This window comes from Corylus avellana, chromosome 4, assembly GCF_965113065.1.
Source record: "Corylus avellana chromosome 4, dhCorAvel1.hap1.2, whole genome shotgun sequence".
Lineage (NCBI taxonomy): Eukaryota > Viridiplantae > Streptophyta > Magnoliopsida > Fagales > Betulaceae > Corylus > Corylus avellana.
This window is the reverse complement of record NC_142493.1, coordinates 27,657,911-27,679,403: the sequence shown is the minus strand read 5'-3', so window position 1 is coordinate 27,679,403 and position 21,493 is coordinate 27,657,911. Positions and strand designations below refer to the sequence as shown.

The window sequence follows — 21,493 nt, the reverse complement described above, 5'->3', positions numbered from 1 at the left end:
CTCTAACCTCTTGTTTGACTGATCTGTCACTGTCACTAGTTATACCCAAACCCATTTTAAGCAACCAAAATAAAGTTTGTTTTCCTCAGTGAAATAGTTTTAAATTTCAATAATTTTGTGTAGTATTAAGTTTTTTCTTATAAGTAGATGGTGGGAGAAAAAGAAAATTCTTGTTCATCATCATTTGTTCCTTTTGGTATGTATGAAAATCATTAGCTGTGACAAAGTAACAAAAATTTTATAATCAAGATATCAAAATGCTCGCAGTTCTCGCCGTCTAGGCTTCTCATGAGCAGTTCCAGCAGATCGGTGTTACCATATTTACGTTCAGGTAGAATAGCCACAATTAGTCTCTCCCTCTGCCTTTTTTTTTTTTTTTATTAAGAAAAAAAGAAAGAAAGGAAGATACCAAAATCCCTAGTCATGACCTATCTCATCATCACCGGGAGAGCTATGAAATTGATATATCAAGAATATAGCAAGATCGAACTTTTTTTTATTCCTAATCTTCACCAAACTATATGAACTTTCTCACAATTGCCATCTAAATTGCTATTAATTTTATGGATCATCCCAATCCTCTTCTTTAAGCAAAGGAAAGGTACCTAATAGATCCATCTAAAAAGCACAAACAGACGAGCAAAGGATTTGTATAGCACATAGAAAGGTTAAAAAGATTAGTTAGCTAGGCAGGCTTTAGCTTAAACAAAAATAATGATAGATTGACAATAAGAAAAAAGCAACTTTTAGTGGTCACTTTAATTAGTGTTGACTTTGTAAATGAAGTCATTAATTTTTTAAATCTTAATTAGGCTCAAGATAACATATTATACAACTGCACCCAAAAGTGTAATAAGTAGATATATTGATCTTAGGCATTACAGCTGCTAGGAGATAATTAGAGTTACAATTAGTAAACAACAGTTCATAATGACAACCAATGTTGTCTTACAAGATTTACAATATTTTGGAGCCCACAATGTTCTTTCTTTTGTTGTTTTAATCTAAAACCCATGTGATTGTGGGGTTAACATGAAAGGCAATGTCTGTTGGCAACCTTTTCTCTTTGTTCCATCACCACTTATTACTCTGGTTAGGGAAACCACCATGGGAGGAAATCAACCAGTCTCTGATATTTTTACTTAACTAGATATGTGGAAGAGGGAGAAGGGTTGTTCTGTCATGTTCTTTCAATTATGATTTTAACCTTTCCATGGTAATGAAAGGTGTTTGTTTAATCATAGGGCTGGCTCATCAGACAAATCATTACATCTCTACCTAAGGACTTGTTACACTACCTACTATATAAATATATATCCTTTTTGTGCTGATTGGCTTAATTACATTACCTAATTCCAGCAAGTCATGCATATGGTAAATTTGTTTGACATTTTTGCTGGTGAATTAGAGTTTAGTGCACCTAATTTGGATGCATTACCTAATCCCCTTCTTTGGTTGGCCGAGAAAGAATACCTTGCTTCTTTCTTTCCTTCCTCTCTCCCACCCCGCTCTTTCCTTTTGGGGAAAAACACAAAATCAGTTCTTGTAATTATACTGATTTGCAATAAGCTTTTTGCGGTATAAAAATGATTTGCATGTAATAACAAATAGGACCGTACATGTTAAACCCAATTTCTGTCTATATTTTATTTTTGCATACGACAAGGAGCTCTCAGAACTTTTTATACCACAAAAAATCTATTGCAAATTAGTATAACCTCGTGCATAGGCTGAACTATGTTAGTACGTAGCTGCAAATTTTTTAAAATGCCTCAAAATTATATGTGTTTTATGAAATAAGAAATAGGATCTTCTCTAGTTCATTTGTACTGAATAATATCTAGTTAGTTATATTGGAGTCTATTTTTGTCCGCTCAAAAAGTGAAAAAACAAAAATACCCACCATCCTGTACCATCAAATAGGCCTTCCCAACAAAATAATTTATCTTCTTTCTCCCAAGTCCCATCTTTTTTTTCATTATGACTTGTTAGACTCTTTCTCTCTCTCTAACTCTTGGGCCCAATCCTACGCCGAAATGGACTAACAAGGGGGCGGTTGGTTTGGCATTGAAAACATGAAGCCCACAAACCCAAGTGCAAAATTTAATGCACGAAAAGATGTTGTGGGGGCCTCCTTGACAGATTTGAAAAATATTTTTCCCTTTCTATTTTTGCAAGGGCGTCTCCCTCACTTGTGAGGTTGGTATATGATTAATACAAAACAACATTGAATTCAACAACCACGTTTGATATGGTTTATTAGCTTCCAACATTTTGCTATCGTGCATCACATTGTTGAGGTTCTTTTGATATACGTTGGTTGTGCCCCCTTTATTCTGTTTCGGTATAAATTAATTTAACAAGGGAATATTATTACCTATCCAATTGATAAGGAGCTTTCACCTTCATCAAAATTTGTCAAACAAGAATATTCTTATACAAATTCTTCCACTAGCTCCTAGATTCTCACATTACGGAGTTTAAGCCGTTTTAGCTTCCATGTACCAAAACCGTTAAAAAAGTGACATGTTTTGTAGAAACGCTTATTGGTCAGAAAATTAAAAGACAGTTTTTGACTCAAAACTTATATAAAGAGTAAAAACTTGATGAAAATATACTCAATTTTCAATGATAACATATCATCTTTCTAGTATGTATCATTTTTTAAGCTGTTTGATATAATAAATTCTGTAATTTAAAAATCTAGAAGGATCGTGATGATCTGAAAGTTATATATACATATATCATGCATGTCCGATAGTATTTTGCTTTTGAAATGTGAATTACGTGATTGTGCCCTTTATTCTACTTGATGAAAATTCAAGAAGGGGAATATTATTACCATACCTTTATCCACACAAAAATACTAAATACAAGTTATTGATTGATCACATATATATGTGTATGTAAGTGGGGTCTAGCTCTAGAACCTGATTTATACAAGCATATATAAGGTATTAATCCTCAGAAAAAAAGAAAAAAAAAAAGAAAAGAAAAAAGTATTCCTTGTTGAGACCCACTTCTATAACCTCTTTTTATAATACTTTGATGCCCACCAAACAGGTATTAGTTGTAAACCTCTGTCTCTCTCTATCTCTCACATTTTGTGGATAAGAAGTGAGTGAGGGAAAGAAGATTCTTCGGTTAGGATTGTTGCACCAACCTAATCGTACCCCCACATGGCCTGTCTTTCTAATAAAATCAATTTGCTGAAAAAGAATGAAAAAGGCCTCCTGATGTGTCAACCAATCAAAGCCCCTCCCGCGCCAATCACTCCGCAAGCAACCATGTGTGTGTATATATATATATATATACGTGTTATATAAATAAATAAATACAAATTATTTAAAGAAAAAAGAGGAAAAGAAGAAAAGTATAAAAGTATAAAAGTGGAAGTTGCTTGAGAAATGGAGAGGAAAGAGGGGGGGTTAAGTAACAGGAGGGTCGTCGTCTGTTTTGTTGGCTTTAATGGGCATGCATGTGACAATGCGTGCTTGTGTGGGGGTCGGTGATTGCGCTACGTCGTTGGATCATTGGGTCCCGCCAAAAGTATTTTGTTGATTTGATTGTTTTAATATTAAGATCTGGTTGGGGGTGGCCGGGTGGGGTGATTTTGATCAGCAAGCTAGCTGCTTGATTTACTGATCCCGCCCTGAATCAAGCAGCTGCAGGCCCGCCCATTTTGGAGAATTTTGACCTAATTGCCGCTACTTGGTGTTTGAATACGAATCTAGAGGAATCCAGCTTTTCTAGCGTGTGATGCATGCTTAGAAAAATTATTCATATATATATAAGCAGCTCCATTAGGATTTTCTAGTGCTTTCTTTATTAGGACAGCTGTTGGAGTTGAAAATGGGGTCTTTGGTTTTCTATTTCTTTACATCTAACTTTAGGTCTAGAGAACGTCTGTAGTTTTTATCGTATAGTCATATTCAGATATATAAAATAGTTATTTTGGTCGCTCTCTCCTACATTTTTTAGTTAGAAAAGCTGTGAATGGCTATTAGCTTTTATCACATCAACTTTATGAAATATAATTGTGTGGTACGTAACATTTTTCTAAGTGGTTGATGAGAATGCTTTTGTCTTAATATCCACCTGATTGCAGGGAGAAAAATCTAAAGATAAGTTGATTGAAAAAAAGGAAATGTATTCGATCGGTCAAGTGAGATTAATTAGAGGTGTAATGGACCCCTGGAGATCATAAAGGAGTGGAGGGCAAGATCCGTGATAGGCTTAGCTAGCTTGCTTGCTTCTGTGGAAAGTTGGTGCTTCTTCGAGGTATATTAAGGAACTAATTCTTTCAGCTATTTGGATCAGGAACAGTACTGTAATTAATTCCCCATGCCAGTATATAGAAACAATTGAATTGAGCATCTATTCTTGACCCAATATGGCCAGGGATCATCCAACTGGTTGATTCACACCAACCATATATAACATAACATGCTGAATTCGAATTTGCATATGTGCCCTAGTTTTTAATGATCCAAATTTAATTTTAATTTGTTTTTATGAGAAAGAGAGAAAGATAGTGAAATTCAATATGGACCATTGAAAAAAAAAAAAAAAAAGGGGTATAGTTTCAATTAGGTCCCATATCAAAATTAACTACTATTTTAGTAGCCTCTGTCCTAACATAGTACGACTCTCCCTCTCCTAGTGATTATAAGGTGACTAAGACATTTAACGGAAGCCTTGGTAACCAACTAATTAATTAACCATAAATGAGAAGAAGATAGATGACATCTCTACCGTTCACAAAAATACATTGGTACATATTTAATTTTATAAGTAGTTAATTAATTATCATCTTGTTTTTTGTTTTTATTTTGTTTGCCCTGGCCTTCGGGTTGAGGATGAAGTAGATTGGTGTAGGGGCATAACTCTCACGGCTAGATTTTTAGTTTATAATTGTTTATTATTATTATTATTATTATTATTATTATTATATATATATTTGTTTTGTATTTTGGCTATCCATGTCCTAGATGTAGTTTCAATGAATCAAATCTATTCCTTAAATGTAATTGTACATATATAGGTTAACGGAAGCTTAAAGTCATTTTTATAACTTTGTAACATTCATAGCTTTTAGAGCTGTATGCTGTAGTTGTAAGAACTTTATCAATAGAAGTTTCATATTTTCAAAAAAAAAAAAAAAAAAAAAAATTCACTGAAGACCCCTGAACTTTCACCCGATTTGATAAACCCCCTTTAAACTTAAAATCTCTCAATTTAGTCCACTGAACTTTCAATTGCTCTCAATTTGAACCCCTCCGTCAGATTTTAAACGTTACATAACGTTTATACCCCTGACTTTTTATAAAATTTCAACTTCCAAAACGTTTTTTTATTTTTATTTTTTTAAAAATCAGGGATATTTTGGTCTTTTTTTGTATTTTTAATGGCTAAAATTAACGGAGGGTCCAAATTGAGAGCAATTGAAAGTTCAGGGGACTAAATTAAGAGATTTTAAAGTTTATGGAAGGTATTTCAAAACGGGTGAAAATTTGGAGGTCTTCAACGAAGTTTTCCAAAAAAAAAAAAAAAAAATGAGAGAGAATTTATCTCCCACAATATAAAAATCATATGGACTTTGGTAGTTGGTCCGTACCAGTAGTTATTTAACTTATTTTCAAGTATTCAAATGAACGTACGTAATTAATTTGTCTTCTTATTCCAAAAACAAAGGAAAAAACTAGTGAATTACTATGATCATCAGGTTTTCGATCGTCGTCTTGCTTTTTTGTTATTTCTCACAAATAGAAACCAAAAAGAAAGGAAATTACGTGGGGTACGTACGTACGTATGTACGAATACATTTTGATTTTTTTATATATATAGATTTTGATTTTGTATTTTCTCAAAAAAAAAAGAAAAAAGAAAAAAGAAAAAAAAAAGTATTTTAAGTGGTACGAAAAAAAAGGGAGAAAAGCATGTGATAAGTGGTACCCCATATAGTTGCACCATGCACATGGCACACACGTGCTTGGTAGGTCGTCATTATCTAACCCAAATGGACCTTGGAATCTAATCCTAATCAACATATGCCAACAGGGGAGGAGAAACGCACAGCATTATCCAAAATACATGTAATGTTGAGGGCAATTTGCAGTACGAGTGGTACAGGTAGCATCAAGATTACATGCCCATGTGCAACATTGGTGTATGGTCGAGACATTTTGGGTCGCCCTGTAGAATACATGTTCATCTTTCATAGAGCACAAACCTAATTGGAGTTAATATCAGCCTGTAATCTTTGATACATCCCTAACATGTCCATATTCGTGTCGGCTGTACCACGTGTCAATTATGCAGGCTTCCATCCATTCTTAATTACCTCTTTTTTATGATATTTATATTTATTTTATTTTTTTCCATTAGTTGATCATCCTTATCTGTTCATTGCTGTGATGGGACAACGAATGAGACCATGAAAATGGAATCACAGGACCAAAATCTCTGCCTAGGATGGATAGCCGGCAAAACGTAACTTAGCAGTTTTTTTAATTTCTATGATGCAGTCAACTCGAATGTCTAATTAAGATGGAATACACAAAACAAAACGATACAAAAGAAGGGGGAAAGGGGTTGACAACGATGTTTTCAGAAAAAAAAAAAAATTGAATAATTAGCTCTTTGAACTATAACGCCATATACTATTAGTGGCGGTGATTCAATGGTTAATTTTAAGGAAAATTTCAAAGTGGTTAAGAACTTGGGTATACACTATAGGGTGAATATTCGACTCCTGAAATGAGAATCCTCAATCTTATTAGTATTAGTTGATTTGACTCCCATTGATATTCTGATGGAGCTGGGTCAGATTATAGTTCAGTTGAACTTAAGGGAGGGCATGTGGTTTCTACTGTCTAGGCTTCTTCTGTGCAGCTCACAGCGGGCAGATGTTATTATAGTCATGCTCAAGTATTTTTTTTTTCTTCAAAATACCCTTAAAGTCATTAAAAATATATAACCATTACAAAAAATTAGAATTGTTAAAAAAAAAAAAAAAAGGTGGCCTTTTTCACATTAACCTCCTTAATTTATTATTATTATTTTCAAATGGTTATTTCCTATTTTGAAAAAAAAAAAAAAAAAAAAAAAAAAACGTAAAAAGTGTCTAATTTAACACACAATAGTAGTATGAGGGGTTCTCATGTCACTTTTTAAAGTTTAGAAACATAATGAAAATGTAGTAGTAGTTTAATTAAGGGAGTAAAGTATATTTTTCCTTTTTTTAAATTATTTTTAAAATAAGGTTATGATAATCCCATTTATTTTTCTGAAACCAAGTGGCGAGAAAGATTTTAGAGCAGCAAGGGTCTCTCTCATAATCTAATTAATTTATTCATTAACTTGATAAGAATATCCTTTTGCCTTTATGAACACAAATATCTACAATTTGGTTTTGGTTTTTCAAATCGCCGTAATTGCCTGATTGTACATTCGAAAGGAGCTAGAAATTTGTTAATGAAAATCTAATCAAGAGCGACTCTTCAATCTAATATGCCGATGATTTTGGTCTTACGGCCGGTTCATATATAGAAAAATAAATTGTTTTTTAGTACGTAACTTATGGCCCCAATGTAAAAACAGTATGTACGTAGTAAATAGGAAATGCCATTGAAGGTCGTCGTCAACCCTTTGTTATGCCATCAAATACGACAAGGGAAGTTTCTTTCTAGGGTAAATATTATGTAATATAACAAGCAACTCTATCTATCTGCTTTATGCACTAGGATTTTTATGTCCTCCTTCATGTGGTAACCTTCTTTATTAATTATCTCAAAAGTTGGCGGCTCCTGCCCAAATTTCCTCCTTTCACACAAGAAGCTTCGTCGAGGTATATAAGAAGTAAGAATGAAAGGTAAAAAAAAAAAAAAAAAATAGAGCCTTAGCATGCAAGTATAGGAAGTGGTGTAGCTCAACCCCCTCAAGCATATACTTTGTTGCTTGGTAGGGAAATTAGGTTGTTTATGGGATCCCCATCCCTGTCTATGCAACAAGCCGTCAGCCGCCCTATGTGATTCAATGAATTTGGAAATACATAAGCATCAAAACACAAGATAAAGATTCATAACAATTATTTGTTCGAATTGTTAGCAATTTAGGGAGATAATGTGAGAGACTCTATATGAGATCTACGTGTCTGACCACTTACTTGAGTAGGTGGGTCTGATCATATATGATCTTTTACGTTATTTGTTGAAAGTGTTAGTAATTCAGAAAGGTAATTGTTGTGGATCTCAATATCGTCGCACATTCAATTTTTCGTGCCTACTCTAAGAACATCCCACTATTGTTTAAAAAGAAAAAAAGAGATTATAAAAAGAGAAATGCTATGGGTTCCAAATCTTCTACCAAAAAATGTGTATCAAAATGATGTGAAGCTTATTCATTGGTACCCGTAGCATTTTTCTTTATTAATTGTTTTGATAATCTCCTATGAATAAGTTCAACATCATCTTGGTATCCATCTCTCGATAAAAAATTTAGTATATACCCATAACATTTTTCTTATAAAAAAGACTTGCTATATGTATATCTCTTGTACATTTACGTCCATCTTTTTTACAAATCAACTATTTGTATGTGAGATTCATATGTCAGTCCTAAAAATTTAATGGTTGATTATAGAGAATGTACCAAATAAAATTGAACCAATTTCCTAATTATATATATATCCCAATGTAGCATTAACTGATCTTTTAATGGGACTGAAGCAAGCCTCTCAAAGTAGTTGGAGGAAACTGACACTTTTAGTGATGGGACCAATTTCCAAATTATGATGCATTTTTTTGCTATTTGAGAGGCTTTTAAAAACCTTAATGAATTGAATCAGTTTGCTGACGTTTTACTGTTTTGTTTCTTAATTATGATGTTTTCGAAACCAGACCAGAACTGGCCTTCACTCTAAAAGACCCCTGTCATCAACCAGGTTGCATGCACTATGATTACTCAAGTCCCACTCGAGCCATTATTGTATTCACGTGTCTAGTTTAGGTTGCGTCAAAACATATATATAAGTTAATTTTAATTCAATTTATTTAATTAAACGGGTTAAATTCTTTGATCTAAACTCACTAATTTTATGTTAGATCGTGTTAAAAATTATTAACCCTAAAGATCGTGTAAATGTTATGTTCGGATCATGTTGTAATAAACCCTAACCCGACCTATTTCACCCCCTTTCCCCCCCCCCCCCCCCTTGGTAATTGCCGGGATTCTTGGTCAGTTCAAATAGTCCCTTCCATTAAAGAACATTCCTTAGAACACTACTTTTAGGGCGGTCAAGAGACTGCCCCAATCCAAGCCCTGGCCGCATCTCACTTTGGGCAGAGGCTAAAAAGAAAAGTAAATGAGCTTAGAGACCCGCCAGATTGATGGTAACAAAAATTGGCCTACAAGATCTTTCTTTTACTTTTCATTATGTAGAAAGATGCAATTGAGTAAAAAGTGTCAAAAGCAATCCCACCTCTAACATTGTCTCCCCCCCCTCCCTTAACTCTCTTTTGCGTGCATGTCAAGGGATGAAAATTGGTTCGTGGGGTTTTGTGGGGCTCCATCTATAATCCTACCCATCAATGCAGCAAATCAAGCAAAAGAGTGGGAATTTTGGGTTTTTGGTTTTCCCTTACAAAACAACCAAATCATGTTTAATTAAATTTTAAGTAATTACCAACACTCATCTTCCTTGAGCACCTGTTAATACGAACACTTCTCATTGGTTGGAACAGAATCGATGTGAAATTTAACTGTCCGGATAAGTAGTCGGACTGCTCAAAATTAATTTGAGAAACTGAATTTCACATGACCTCTGTCACAATGACTACTCAAATTGATGTGAAACCGAATTCGGTTGGTTGACCTATTGTTCCATGCAATGATCCCCATGTTCATGATTCACTTTAACTTCTCAGCTCAAAAAAGTCAAAACCCATAAGTCATAACCAACTCATGCTACATTGGTCCACGTAATCAATGGCCTTGGTTCTAGTAGCTCATAATGTTGTGTGTACCTTTGTGTACACGATGATGAGGGCAGAACCGTAAATAAGGGGCAAAGATGTTTTTGTACAGGCGTGAGCCCTTGCCATGATGGGAGCCACTTGGTGGTTGCATGGGAACATAATCGTGCTCCCGAAAAGGCAATAGTGAAAGGCTCGAAAAATTAAATCTAATGCTAATTTACCTTTTGGTGCATTTGTTAAGAAAATTTACACCCTAATCTCCTTGGGTTTAACAATGCTTAGATTTTCATTTAAATTTCTGTTCCCGCGTTACCCCTGTTCTAGTACATGATGACACATATCACATTAACTTAGAGAAAACTAGGCATTGCAAAATAAATATTTTAAAAAAACATATGATTTTAAAGGTTGAATATATAATGATTTTACCAAATTCTTAATAGTATTTTTAAAAATTATGTTTTTAGTAACTACATTTTGAAACCATTGAACCAAACGGACACTAATTAAGGGTCTGTTTGAGATCACGATTTCAATAAGTGCGATTTTAAAAATAGCATTTTTTAAATCGCTACTTTTTAAAATCGCAAAGGTGTTTAGTAAAACATGTTAATTTTTTTTTTATTAAATATTTGTTATGTGAATTCATGATTTTGGTTTAAATTCGCACATTTTCAAATAAGCACGGCTTGCTTATTGAAATCGCGGATTTCTTTCATTTTTAAATCGCAATGCTAAATGTCTTACATTTTGTGATATTTTTTAAAAACATAGATTATTCTTGCGAAATCGCAATCCCAAACGCACCCTGAGTCTTGTTCAATCAAATAAAATTAATTTGAGGAAAAAAGCAATGATAATATTGACTTGATATAATTCCTATTTATGCAAACCCCACGACATTAAAGGATAAGGAATGTGACCCATCTTACAATGGGGTTTCAACAATGATTTGTGATAAAATGTATTTAATATTAGAAAGCTTAAACGATGGATATGGAAAAAAAGAAATGGGTTTCAACTAAATTTACTTGCAATTCATTAAGCTGAGAAATGTGGGTGTTGATGAGCATTTTCTTTGTTTGCAAGCAAAAAAATAAAAATAAAAATGTGGGTGTTTAAGTGTAGTGATGGAGCTGGATCTCTAAGGCCACGTTTGGTAGACCTACTTTAGTAGCACTAATTCCTACCTGTGGTATGCCCATAAATTTGCACAATTCAGGTCATGAATTCAACTCCCACCATGCGGCCGCCATAATCAATATGACCTATAATAAGGGAAATCCTTGATCAAAATTTGACTTAATTAAGAGACTTAAATCCCCCCAAATAACAAGTTCATGGGTCTTAATTAGGTTTCAAAATCATCACTTAAACCAAATGAAGCAATTGATTTTTATCAAATTTAAGCTTGTAAAAAAAAAACCCCAGCTAGACAAAAGGCCTATATAATATATGAAACCCGTTTAATTCATTTTAAAGCTAGCTACTTAATTCGAAAAGAAAATGTGCAAAGAAATTGGAAAATCACATGGCCGGTGTCTCCAACACCATATCGTGCAAGACTAGGCTGATGTGCTACATATCTACTCACATGTTGCTTTGAACTTCAAGACATGTATTTCAAATTGAGTTCCCATTTGACCACTCTTTCTGACTTTAATTGTATTTTATATATATATAAGGTGATAGGGATCACATGGCATCTCCTACAAGATGGCGTCGTTTCTATTTGGAAGAAACCATGCCAATCATAGAGATCATTGAGATAAACAAAATGTCGGATTTCCGTTACAATTTATTATTGTTATGTTAAAGAATGCTATGTTTGTTAACGTGGTTTGAGTATGTTTTTTTTGTTTTTTTGTTTTCGGACTATGTTTGTTTAGTTGAAAAATGTTTTTTAGCGATATCATTTTCAAGAAAAGAATAAATTACGAGAGAGAGAGTGTGCACATGTGAGAAGGGAGTCGGGTACTATAAATAGAGAAAAAAAAGTTATAACTCAAAAAATGGTTACATAAATGAAAAACATAAACAATTTTACTCGACTTAAAGTTCATAGTTAGCTAAAAATGTTTTTGATTTGACCAATGCTTTCCGTCGTATCAAATACCAAAAAATAAGAAAAATCCTTTCCAAAAAAATGTTTTCTGTCTAAACAAGCCTTAGTTTGAAATAAGTGTTATGAGGTAATATAAATGTGAAAAATGTTTTTGTGTTTTTATTGGTGTTTTATGTTCAGATTGTTAATTAGTTTAATATTTTAAACTAATATTAAAATAATCTAATTTTCATTCATCTCAAAGGATTTCGTTATCCTGCATATGCAAAACAAAAACATTAAAACAGCAACTTAAAAAAAAAAAAAAAAAAAACAGCCTGTAAGCATTATTCTTCTGGTTGAATCCTGTTGGGTGAGTCAAACAACTTAAAGGCCGTGATTGGCGCCTGGGAATGACCTATCCAGTATCCACGCGACCCATAACAAATAAATAAATAAATAACAGAATTTTTTTTTTTTTTTTTCCAATTTCTTAATGCTCACTTTATTCACTACCGCAAAATCAGCAAGAAACCGTGACGCCGTCCGTACTGACACCCACCCCCTTCCGTAACGGCTTTGCTGACGTGGCATTAGGAAGTAATCCCTGCAGTTAAAAACGTTAAAGTTGGTTAAACCGTAAGATGCCCAAAGAGCCAAGACAGTAAACGGTAAATAGCATATTCTATTATAAGCACTTATCATAATTATATATATTTGGAAATTTTAGTACTTATTTTTAAATAAAATCATTAGATTTTTATTATATCACTATTATCACCTTTATCCACTTAATATGTTTATATTTTAAAAATAATAAATATTAATATATAACAAAATCTTATATTCTAATAATTATAAAAAATATTAGTCGGTCAGTTAACATATACGTGTGACTGAGAAAAAAAACATAAAAAAAGAAATAAAAAAAGAGAGGAATAGGGATGGCACGTGAGTGGCCTATGAAATGCACGTGCATGAGAGCGGGGGGGAGTGTCGGAGCGCTTGGTAAAGCTTAAAACAGTTAGTGGCGGTTAGGAGAGATGCGGTGAGTTAAAAGAGAGATTAGTCTTAAATTAATTTGCGAAGGGTGGGTTAGTTAATGTGGGGTTGGTTAAAGAGAACCTAACCAGGGTCAAAAACCATGGGTCAGTTAACGCCGTTAGGCGAACCAGGGTCAAATGAGAAAAGATTAAAAAAACGAATAGTTAGATAACGGCACGGGACGTTTTGTCTTTCATTTTAATTTATTTTTGGGTCGATCCTGTCTTTCTTGCTCTATAAAGAGACCGTTTTGTTGGAGATCGTCCTCTGACTCTCTCACCTGTTCTTCTTCTTCTTCTTCCTCTGCTTTTTTCCTCTTTATTCGTGTCTGTCTCTTTCTCTACTCTACATCTCCTCCGGGAGACAGAAAGAGAGTAAGAGAGCAGTGGCAATGGCGGTGTCTAAGAAATGGGTTGGTCTGAGCTTAGTGATGCTGGTGATATTGTTCGTTGGGGCAATGGGCACTGTGTGGAAGAACCAGATCCCAGAAAACAGGTACGTTTACCTGTCTATAATTTCCACTCCCTCCGTGTGTGAAATTTGGTACGGTAAAAGCAGAGCCTCCTCTCTGTTTGACTGTTTGATTTCCGTGACCCATTTTCGTGTATGTCTTCTAATTTGGGAGTTTTTGGGGTTTTAGTTCTAAATATTTAGTCACATTACGAGGTTCTTTTCTTTTCTGGGTAGTTATAGGAAAATATACTATAAAAAACTACTGGTTCTATTTGATGACTTAATTAATTTCCGTTCTACTTCTCATTCACTGTTTTCGGACTCCATTAATGCCCCTTTTCACAAAGCTCTCAAGCTTTCTTTTCCTCCATTTATTCCTCTCTCTCTCTCTCTCTAGCCCACGCTTAATTTTAATGGCGAGAGAGAGAGGGAGAGAGAGTTCTTCAAAGTGTCCGTACAAGTTCACCGTGGTACTTTAGGCCTTAGTTTAATAAAAAAAAAAAAAATTTCTTGTGCAGGAATGGGGGAACAGTGCAATTGCAGAGCTCGAGCAACTCATCAATGGCGGCGAGGTCAGTGCCTATTTACTCAGTAAAACTGTAAAAGGGTCTGAGCTACCAAACAAAATGCTACCCAACGTTAATTAGATTTTCCTTATTTTCCCAACCGATCTGAGCCGTTGCTTTGCCCATTGTGTTTTTCTCGGTACAGTCTTATCCAACAGTAAATAAGAATCCCAGCCGTTGAGATCCAGATCCCTAGATCTGGATCGTTAATTCCGTTATGGTCGTTCTTTGGATACCTTCCCTCAATCCTCTGCCATTAACAAACTCTGATAGGTCACCGAGAATGAGATGATCGACCATCTTTCCACATATACCCTCACAGAATCCCCTTTATTTCCTATCTCTATTTATTACATTTCACACTAGGAATAAAAAAATCCCCTTATGGGTAAGAAGGACATTTCGTTTTCCCAATATAAAAAAGAATCGCATTTTTAGGACTTTCCCGCCGACGAGTAGCCTCGTTGTTTCTCTCTCTAGAAACCGCTTTTTAACGGTTATACTGGAATAGTGAGAGTGTGTGTGTGTGTGGGGGAGTGGGTGCCCCTCGAGCATCGCGCACCAACACTCTCTGTGTACACTGTACTTCTTGTGAGCGTGTCGCGTTCCCAGTCTATCTTCGTACTCGCTACATTTGCTTGACACGTGTCCATTTGTCATATTCACCCATTTTCCGTAAAATGTTAGATTTGTAATTGTGTGTTTAATTAATCTTTGTAATGGTTGTTTTTTTTTGGTTGTTTCAGTTTGTTGGAAGAGGCTGAGGGCTTGAAGGAGCTTGCGGTGGACGATCCAGAGGAGGTTGTCGCCATGGTGGAGATGTGGGTGGTTTCTCTTTTTTATTTTTTTATTTCCTCTCAGCATTCTGTTTTTTGTTTGTTTCCTAAGAAAATATATATCTCACTGCATTCACTGCTAAAAAAGGTTTTGGTGAATGGTGGGTAAGAGGTAGTTCGTAGCATGGTGGCGCTTATTACTGCACTTTATGAATTTTGAACCTACCCAACCGACCCATTTGATATTTTTGTTATACCCAATGGTGGGTTTATCTTGTCTTTGAACATCTGCGTACTTTTGACTAACTACCTTTCCCCTTATGCCTTTTAACATTTCTGGGTTTCTACTGTAATGGCCACTGGGGAGGGTAAATACTAAATAATATTCACCCTCCTGGCTCTTTCTCATGCTCTTTCCCATATCTCCATCAACATGCCTTCCTTTGTGGTGCCAGATCCGTGTTACGCGGACATAAATTCGTTTACGTTGTCTCTTTTCTGTCCAATTTGTGCACTCGTAGTACTTAAAACGTACAATTGCTTGTATGTGTATGCCTGCCTTGGCGGTATTGTATTAGTATATAATAATAATAATAATATCTCTGCCCCTGAATATATTTTGATTTTGTCAAATGAATTTGCCTTTTTAATCATGTTGGCACGTAATTTAAGTGGAAAGTTACTTTATATTGCATGAGTGCGTGTGGCATGTCTCATGTCTGTGTAGCAAAAGTAGCTAACAGAGATATAGGCTTTTGAATATTGGTGGGTAGATATCATTGTTGATTCTTCTTCATTTATAATGATCATAATAGTTATAATAAGATTGTAATTTTACTAGTACTAAACTTTTTGGTTTTTTGTTTATTTTTTTTCTTTCATCAATTTGACAAGGTTTCTCACTTCTGGTAGAATATTTTATACTCTGAAAATAAGGAATTGATTATCTTTATATTGTTTCGCGCGTGGACAAACATTGCCAAGAAAGACTCCCCTTCGTTTTGCTTCTATTCCAAAACCAGTAAAATTGTATACGTTATACTGAAAACGACCCAATTGCCCTCACTAATATAAAGAACAAGAAAGGTTGGTGTTTTTGTCGGTGTATCCTTGCCCCCATGCAGCTCAGATTTTGGCCTTTAGTAGACCAAATTGATTGGAGGATAAGAGGGGAGAGGAAGAAAATTACCCCCACCGACACACCACAGAGGAATCAATAGTCTTTCACACTGCAATAACTAGTTTATGCAAATGTAACTGTAATAGATGAGTAATTGAATTTCCATGGTTATCTTCATTTGGGTACACAGTAACTAACATATTGATGAATAAGACACAATTTTGCATCCTATGCTTAAAAACTACGATGTTAATTAATGGTAGCAATGTGTTTGATGTGGCAGGCGCATCCGCAACAGCACAGAGAGGAGGAAGCTGGGCTTCTTCTCATGCGGAACTGGCAACCCCATTGATGACTGCTGGCGTTGTGACTCCAACTGGCAACAAAACCGCAAGCGCCTTGCAGACTGTGGCATTGGTTTTGGCAGGAATGCAGTTGGTGGCCGTGACGGCCGCTTCTATGTTGTCACCGACCCCGGCGATGATGACCCTGTCAACCCCAAGCCCGGCACTTTGCGCCATGCTGTCATCCAGGAGGAACCTCTGTGGATTGTGTTCAAGCGGGACATGGTGATCCAATTGAAGCAGGAGCTGATCATGAACAGCTTCAAGACTATTGATGGCCGTGGGGCCAATGTCCACGTTGCTAATGGAGCTTGCATCACTATCCAGTTTGTCACTAATATTATCATTCACGGTCTACACATCCATGATTGCAAGCCTACTGGCAATGCCATGGTGAGAAGCTCGCCAAGTCACTTTGGGTGGAGGACAATGGCTGATGGTGATGCCATTTCCATTTTCGGGTCAAGTCACATATGGGTTGATCACAACTCTCTCTCTAAGTGTGCTGATGGCCTTGTTGATGCTGTCATGGGCTCAACTTCCATTACCATTTCCAACAACCATCTCACCCACCACAATGAGGTGCGTTCAATGCATTTCTCTCCTCCTCAACCAATTTTGTTTGAAATGTGTTTCTATACTTGGAACACTGACGCTCTTGTTATTAATTATGTGTCGCAAAATAGGTTATGCTATTGGGCCATAGTGATTCTTACACCCGAGACAAGCAAATGCAAGTAACCATCGCATACAACCACTTTGGAGAGGGACTTATCCAGAGAATGCCTAGGTATTATTACCTCTCCTTTTCATATTAAAACCATTTTCTTTCTTCTTTTCATTTCAGCGAAAATGATTTCCTGATGTATATATGATCGCTTTTAACCAGCAGGCCAGTACACTACGGATGCATGATCTTGTCTCCACCTTTTATCGATTTTTCCTCAAAATATTATTTTGGTCCCTAAATTTTGTTTGTTAGATTTCAACTTTTATCCCTAAACTATCAGTTGTTTCAGTTCAGTCCTCAAAACAAACTCTATAGTTTCCCATCAGTATATGAATAATAGTTGCTGAACAAATGTCCTTATGATACTGACAGAGGCTCTTGTTTATATTGTTTTGGCTTTGATTCTTTAAGCCTTTTAATTGATCTGACAAGAAATCAATATATATATATAATTCAGGTGTAGACACGGATACTTCCATGTTGTGAACAATGATTACACTCACTGGGAGATGTATGCCATTGGTGGAAGTGCAAATCCAACCATCAATAGCCAGGGCAACAGATACAATGCACCAGTCAACCCCTTTGCTAAAGAGGTATATATATATATATATACAACACATAATCTCTACCCTTTTGCCATTACAATCTGAATTCGTTGATTGTTATTTACAAATGAATCCGCCATTTGGACAGGTGACAAAGAGGGTAGAAACACCAACAAGCCAGTGGAAGGGCTGGAATTGGAGGTCAGAGGGAGATCTGTTGTTGAATGGTGCCTATTTCACCCCCTCAGGAGCTGGAGCTTCAGCCAGCTACGCCAGAGCCTCCAGCTTGGGTGCCAAGTCTTCCTCAATGGTTGGCTCCATGACTTCCAACGCCGGTGCACTTGGTTGCCGTAGAGGCCGCCAGTGCTAGAAGAAGTATCTCATTCTCTCAGTCAATTAAATTGGCCAAAGAAAAGGCCCCCCCCTCCTTCAATATTTACTACTATATTACATCACTACCCAAATATCCATTGTTTTTTCTCCCCATCTGTTCCACATATTCTGACAAGTGTACAATTTTTACACATTGTCATTATATATTGGATCCATATCCCTCAAAAGAATCCAGTTTGTCTATCCATCTGTTATGTTACTCTGCTCAACCTCGGCCTGCTTCAACTGCAAAAAAGCAAACGCCATTTTAGCGGCGGGTGCGGAAGCGTTGTTCGTCATTTGTTTCCTTCTTTGCCTTATCATCACCTTCTAACTCTCCACCTGTCCATCCATCTCTTTCCAGTGTCAATCTTTGTCCCTACATACTGGTCTGTCTTTTGGGTTCATAGGATTTGAATGATTTGTGTTTTCTTTTCTTTTTTTTTTTTTTTTTTGTCGGTTGGGTCAGTCATACAGGCAAAAAAGTATGAATGTCGAACTGGGAATTACGGAAAAAACTTTGTTACAGATTATGCATAGCAAGCAAGCAAGCAATAGCGGTGATGTATTTTTTATTTTATTTTATTTTTAATTTTATCTTTTACTTTTTTACTTATCAGCCTTCTCTTTGGCAATGAAAGCAATGTTTTTACTTTTGGTTGCAGTTGTGGGTTATCCTGTACAATCTTCTTATCCATTATCATGCTCCTCTGTCAATGTTCTTCTTTCTTCCATGTGCTCAACCGGCAAACGCACGTGACATCATGTCATTAACTAACTTCACCTTTTTTACCTTTATCGATTGATCAATCAATTCCTAAAAATATATATATATAATATATATTGTTTAAGAATACGAAAACGTAAGCACGAGGCGTTCTTATCAAATTTTTAATTTTTTTTTTTTTTAAAATTGCAATTTCAAACATACCCTTATCAAAATGATGTACTGCTAAGCAACCTTCAGCAAGAAAATTCTTTTTTTTTACCTGCTTTCTCAGAAAAAGAAAAGAAAAAAGGAGGGGGGGGGAGGGTGGGGGCCGGCGGCGGATATTGCTGGTTTCTGATGAGTGATCAAACACATATAGCATAATGCGAATCCAACCAGAAAAAAAGTGAAGGATTTATGAGAACATGGGAGAGGTTGTAGGCAAGAAATAAATGATGATTGTGTCCCACACCTAACATGTCCGTGGCAAACGAAACCAAATGGATGAAACGAAGCAGGCGCAGTAATGAGAAGTGAGATGTAATTCACATCACATGTAATGTAACAGATGCATCGCATGTGAGATGGGACCCTCTGGCATGTGACTTACCCTTTTTTTTCTTTTTCTTTTTTTTTTTCTCTCTATAAAATACTATTTCAACACAAGGGTCCATTTTTCATTCATTTCCCAACTTTCACGCTCTACCCATTTTATGCTATTTAAAAAAAAAATTAAAAAAATTAAAAAAAAAAAAACACGAGAGAGAAATTAATGTGGTTAATGTAACACGAGAGAGAAATTAATGTGGTTAATGTGCCACATCAGTCTCTATCTACAACCACTGTTATCCCATAGTATTTATTCTTAATATCTTATATTTCGATAAAAACTCAAGGTGAAAGCTTGAAGCCAATGGAGTTTGGATTATGTGTAATTTACCTTAACTGTAGTATAACATGTCGGCAAGGTGAAAAAGAGTCACCGACTCACCAGTAATCATGATGACCCAAATCCCTGTAACCCTGTTTGTTTGTTTTATATAGAGTGCTACCTAAAAAAAGGACCTCTTTAGCCGTGTACCCCCAAATTACCTCTCATTCTCTCAGATTTTTACTACGTTCTGTAGAGCAAACAAACTCCCTAGCCCCTATCAGCTACCCCTTTTGTTTTTCTGAAGAGGTCGGATGCATGATTAAGATTTAAGACAAAATAAAAAGAAAGGCTCGTCTATTTTGCTGGAGACTTGAGGGTAACCCAGAGAAACAAAAAGTAAAAGCCCAAATCACCCCAAAGATCCTTAGGGGTGGCTAATCACCCCTAAAATTGAATTTTATAGCTGGCCAAATCACTCTTATAGGCCCTTGAGAGTGGTTAATCACCCACGAAGTAAAATTTTAATTTTAATTTTTTATTTTAATTTGATGGAAAAGTATTGATTTCATTAGGACTCATGAAAAAGACTCTAAAAATTATTCAGAAAAGATCATTGATTCATTTTCATATACTGAGACATCACAGATTTATTTGATTTTCAAACTCCAAGAATTCATTCGTTACTTAGGACCAATTTAGTAAAAAATAAAATAAATTAATTCATCCACACGCTAACAATGATTTATTCTGTTTCCAAGGAGTAACTCAATTGATTGTGAACCACGCCTCATGAAGTGAATGTCATTAGTTCGAATCCCCTCCTCCCCTTCCCTTGTGTGGACATGTAAAAAAAAAAAAAAAGATTTATTCTTTGTTTTTACCCTTTCGCATGTTTTATTATCCCATAAGGTAGAAACCTAACTCAAACGTCGCAAGCCTCTCTACATCCCTCTGAGCAGTAGTCTTATTCTCTCCATGTTAACCTGTTGACATTGTCAAACAATCTTGAAGCCATGAAAAGCTGCAAGCTCCAATCTATTGTCATGAAAAGCTGCAAGGATTACAAATTGGTGAACTAAAGCATTACAATATGGTCTACTTATACACTGATTTGACAATTTCATCAAAGGGAATCACAATAAGCCAGTGAAAGAACATGTGAATGGGACATATACTTGTGTACAGATTTGTTAAAGATGAATTCAGCTTAGAAACAATTTTTCATTCACCGCGAATTACATGCTGCTACGATCTTTGTCACCTTTCTTTCAAAGAATTTGATAGATAATGATGGGCCCGTACATCAATGGAAGTAGACTCAAGGTGGTGAAAAAAAATCACCATGGAGAAAATTTACTTAGAAAATTACGTTTCAACTAGATTTAAGCAAGTACTTATTGATGAAAATGGTTTTAGCCGTACACTTCAAAAACATCTCCAAAAGATGAGAAAATGATGAAAAACTGATAGTTGTAACAGAAAATAAAACATCATCCTAAAGCATTTATGTTTTCCAAATATGTATATAAATGATAAAATATTTATATAAGATTAAATTAGTCTTGAGTTTTCAAAATATTTACCTTATCTTTCTCATTTGTTTATCGTAAAATTTGCCAAATTAATGTCTCATGTAGACATTTAGATATGCATTTATTTAAAAATTTTAAACATAACCCTTGAGAATTACTTCATGGAGTCCATGTAACATTTGTTGAAATCTCAATTTTGATGATATCTTGTTGAGATTTTTTTTTTTTTTTTTTATAATAAAAAACATATTTATAATATTTTTTAAACAACTTTTCAAATTTTATTTTATTCTTTTATATAAAATTATAAAAATCAGGGTATTTTAGGCATTTAGAAAAAAAAAATTAACAAAAAAGTCAAGTTTATTGTGCTAGAATTTTATGACCACCCAACATTTTAAAAG

The 21,493-nt window shown here is 35.1% G+C and overlaps 1 protein-coding gene across 1 annotated transcript; it reads left to right on the top strand.

The window, feature by feature from the left end:
• Positions 1-13,313: 13,313 nt before the first annotated feature.
• Positions 13,314-18,626, top strand: LOC132177837 (putative pectate lyase 8). Its single transcript, XM_059590306.2, has 7 exons — positions 13,314-13,560; positions 14,037-14,090; positions 14,831-14,905; positions 16,264-16,906; positions 17,011-17,114; positions 17,512-17,650; positions 17,751-18,626. The coding sequence occupies exons 1-7, from the start codon at positions 13,457-13,459 to the stop codon at positions 17,970-17,972; spliced, it is 1,341 nt and encodes a 446-aa protein (XP_059446289.2). The 5' UTR covers positions 13,314-13,456; the 3' UTR covers positions 17,973-18,626.
• The last annotated feature ends 2,867 nt before the right edge of the window (positions 18,627-21,493 follow it).

Coding starts and splice junctions, on each gene's coding strand:
- LOC132177837 (XM_059590306.2), top strand. CDS start 13,457: ATGGCGGTGTCTAAGAAATGGGTTGGTCTGAGCTTAGTGATGCTGGTG. Junction 14,091..14,830: donor AACTCATCAATGGCGGCGAG/GTCAGTGCCTAT, acceptor TGGTTGTTTCAG/TTTGTTGGAAGAGGCTGAGG. Junction 16,907..17,010: donor ATCTCACCCACCACAATGAG/GTGCGTTCAATG, acceptor GTCGCAAAATAG/GTTATGCTATTGGGCCATAG.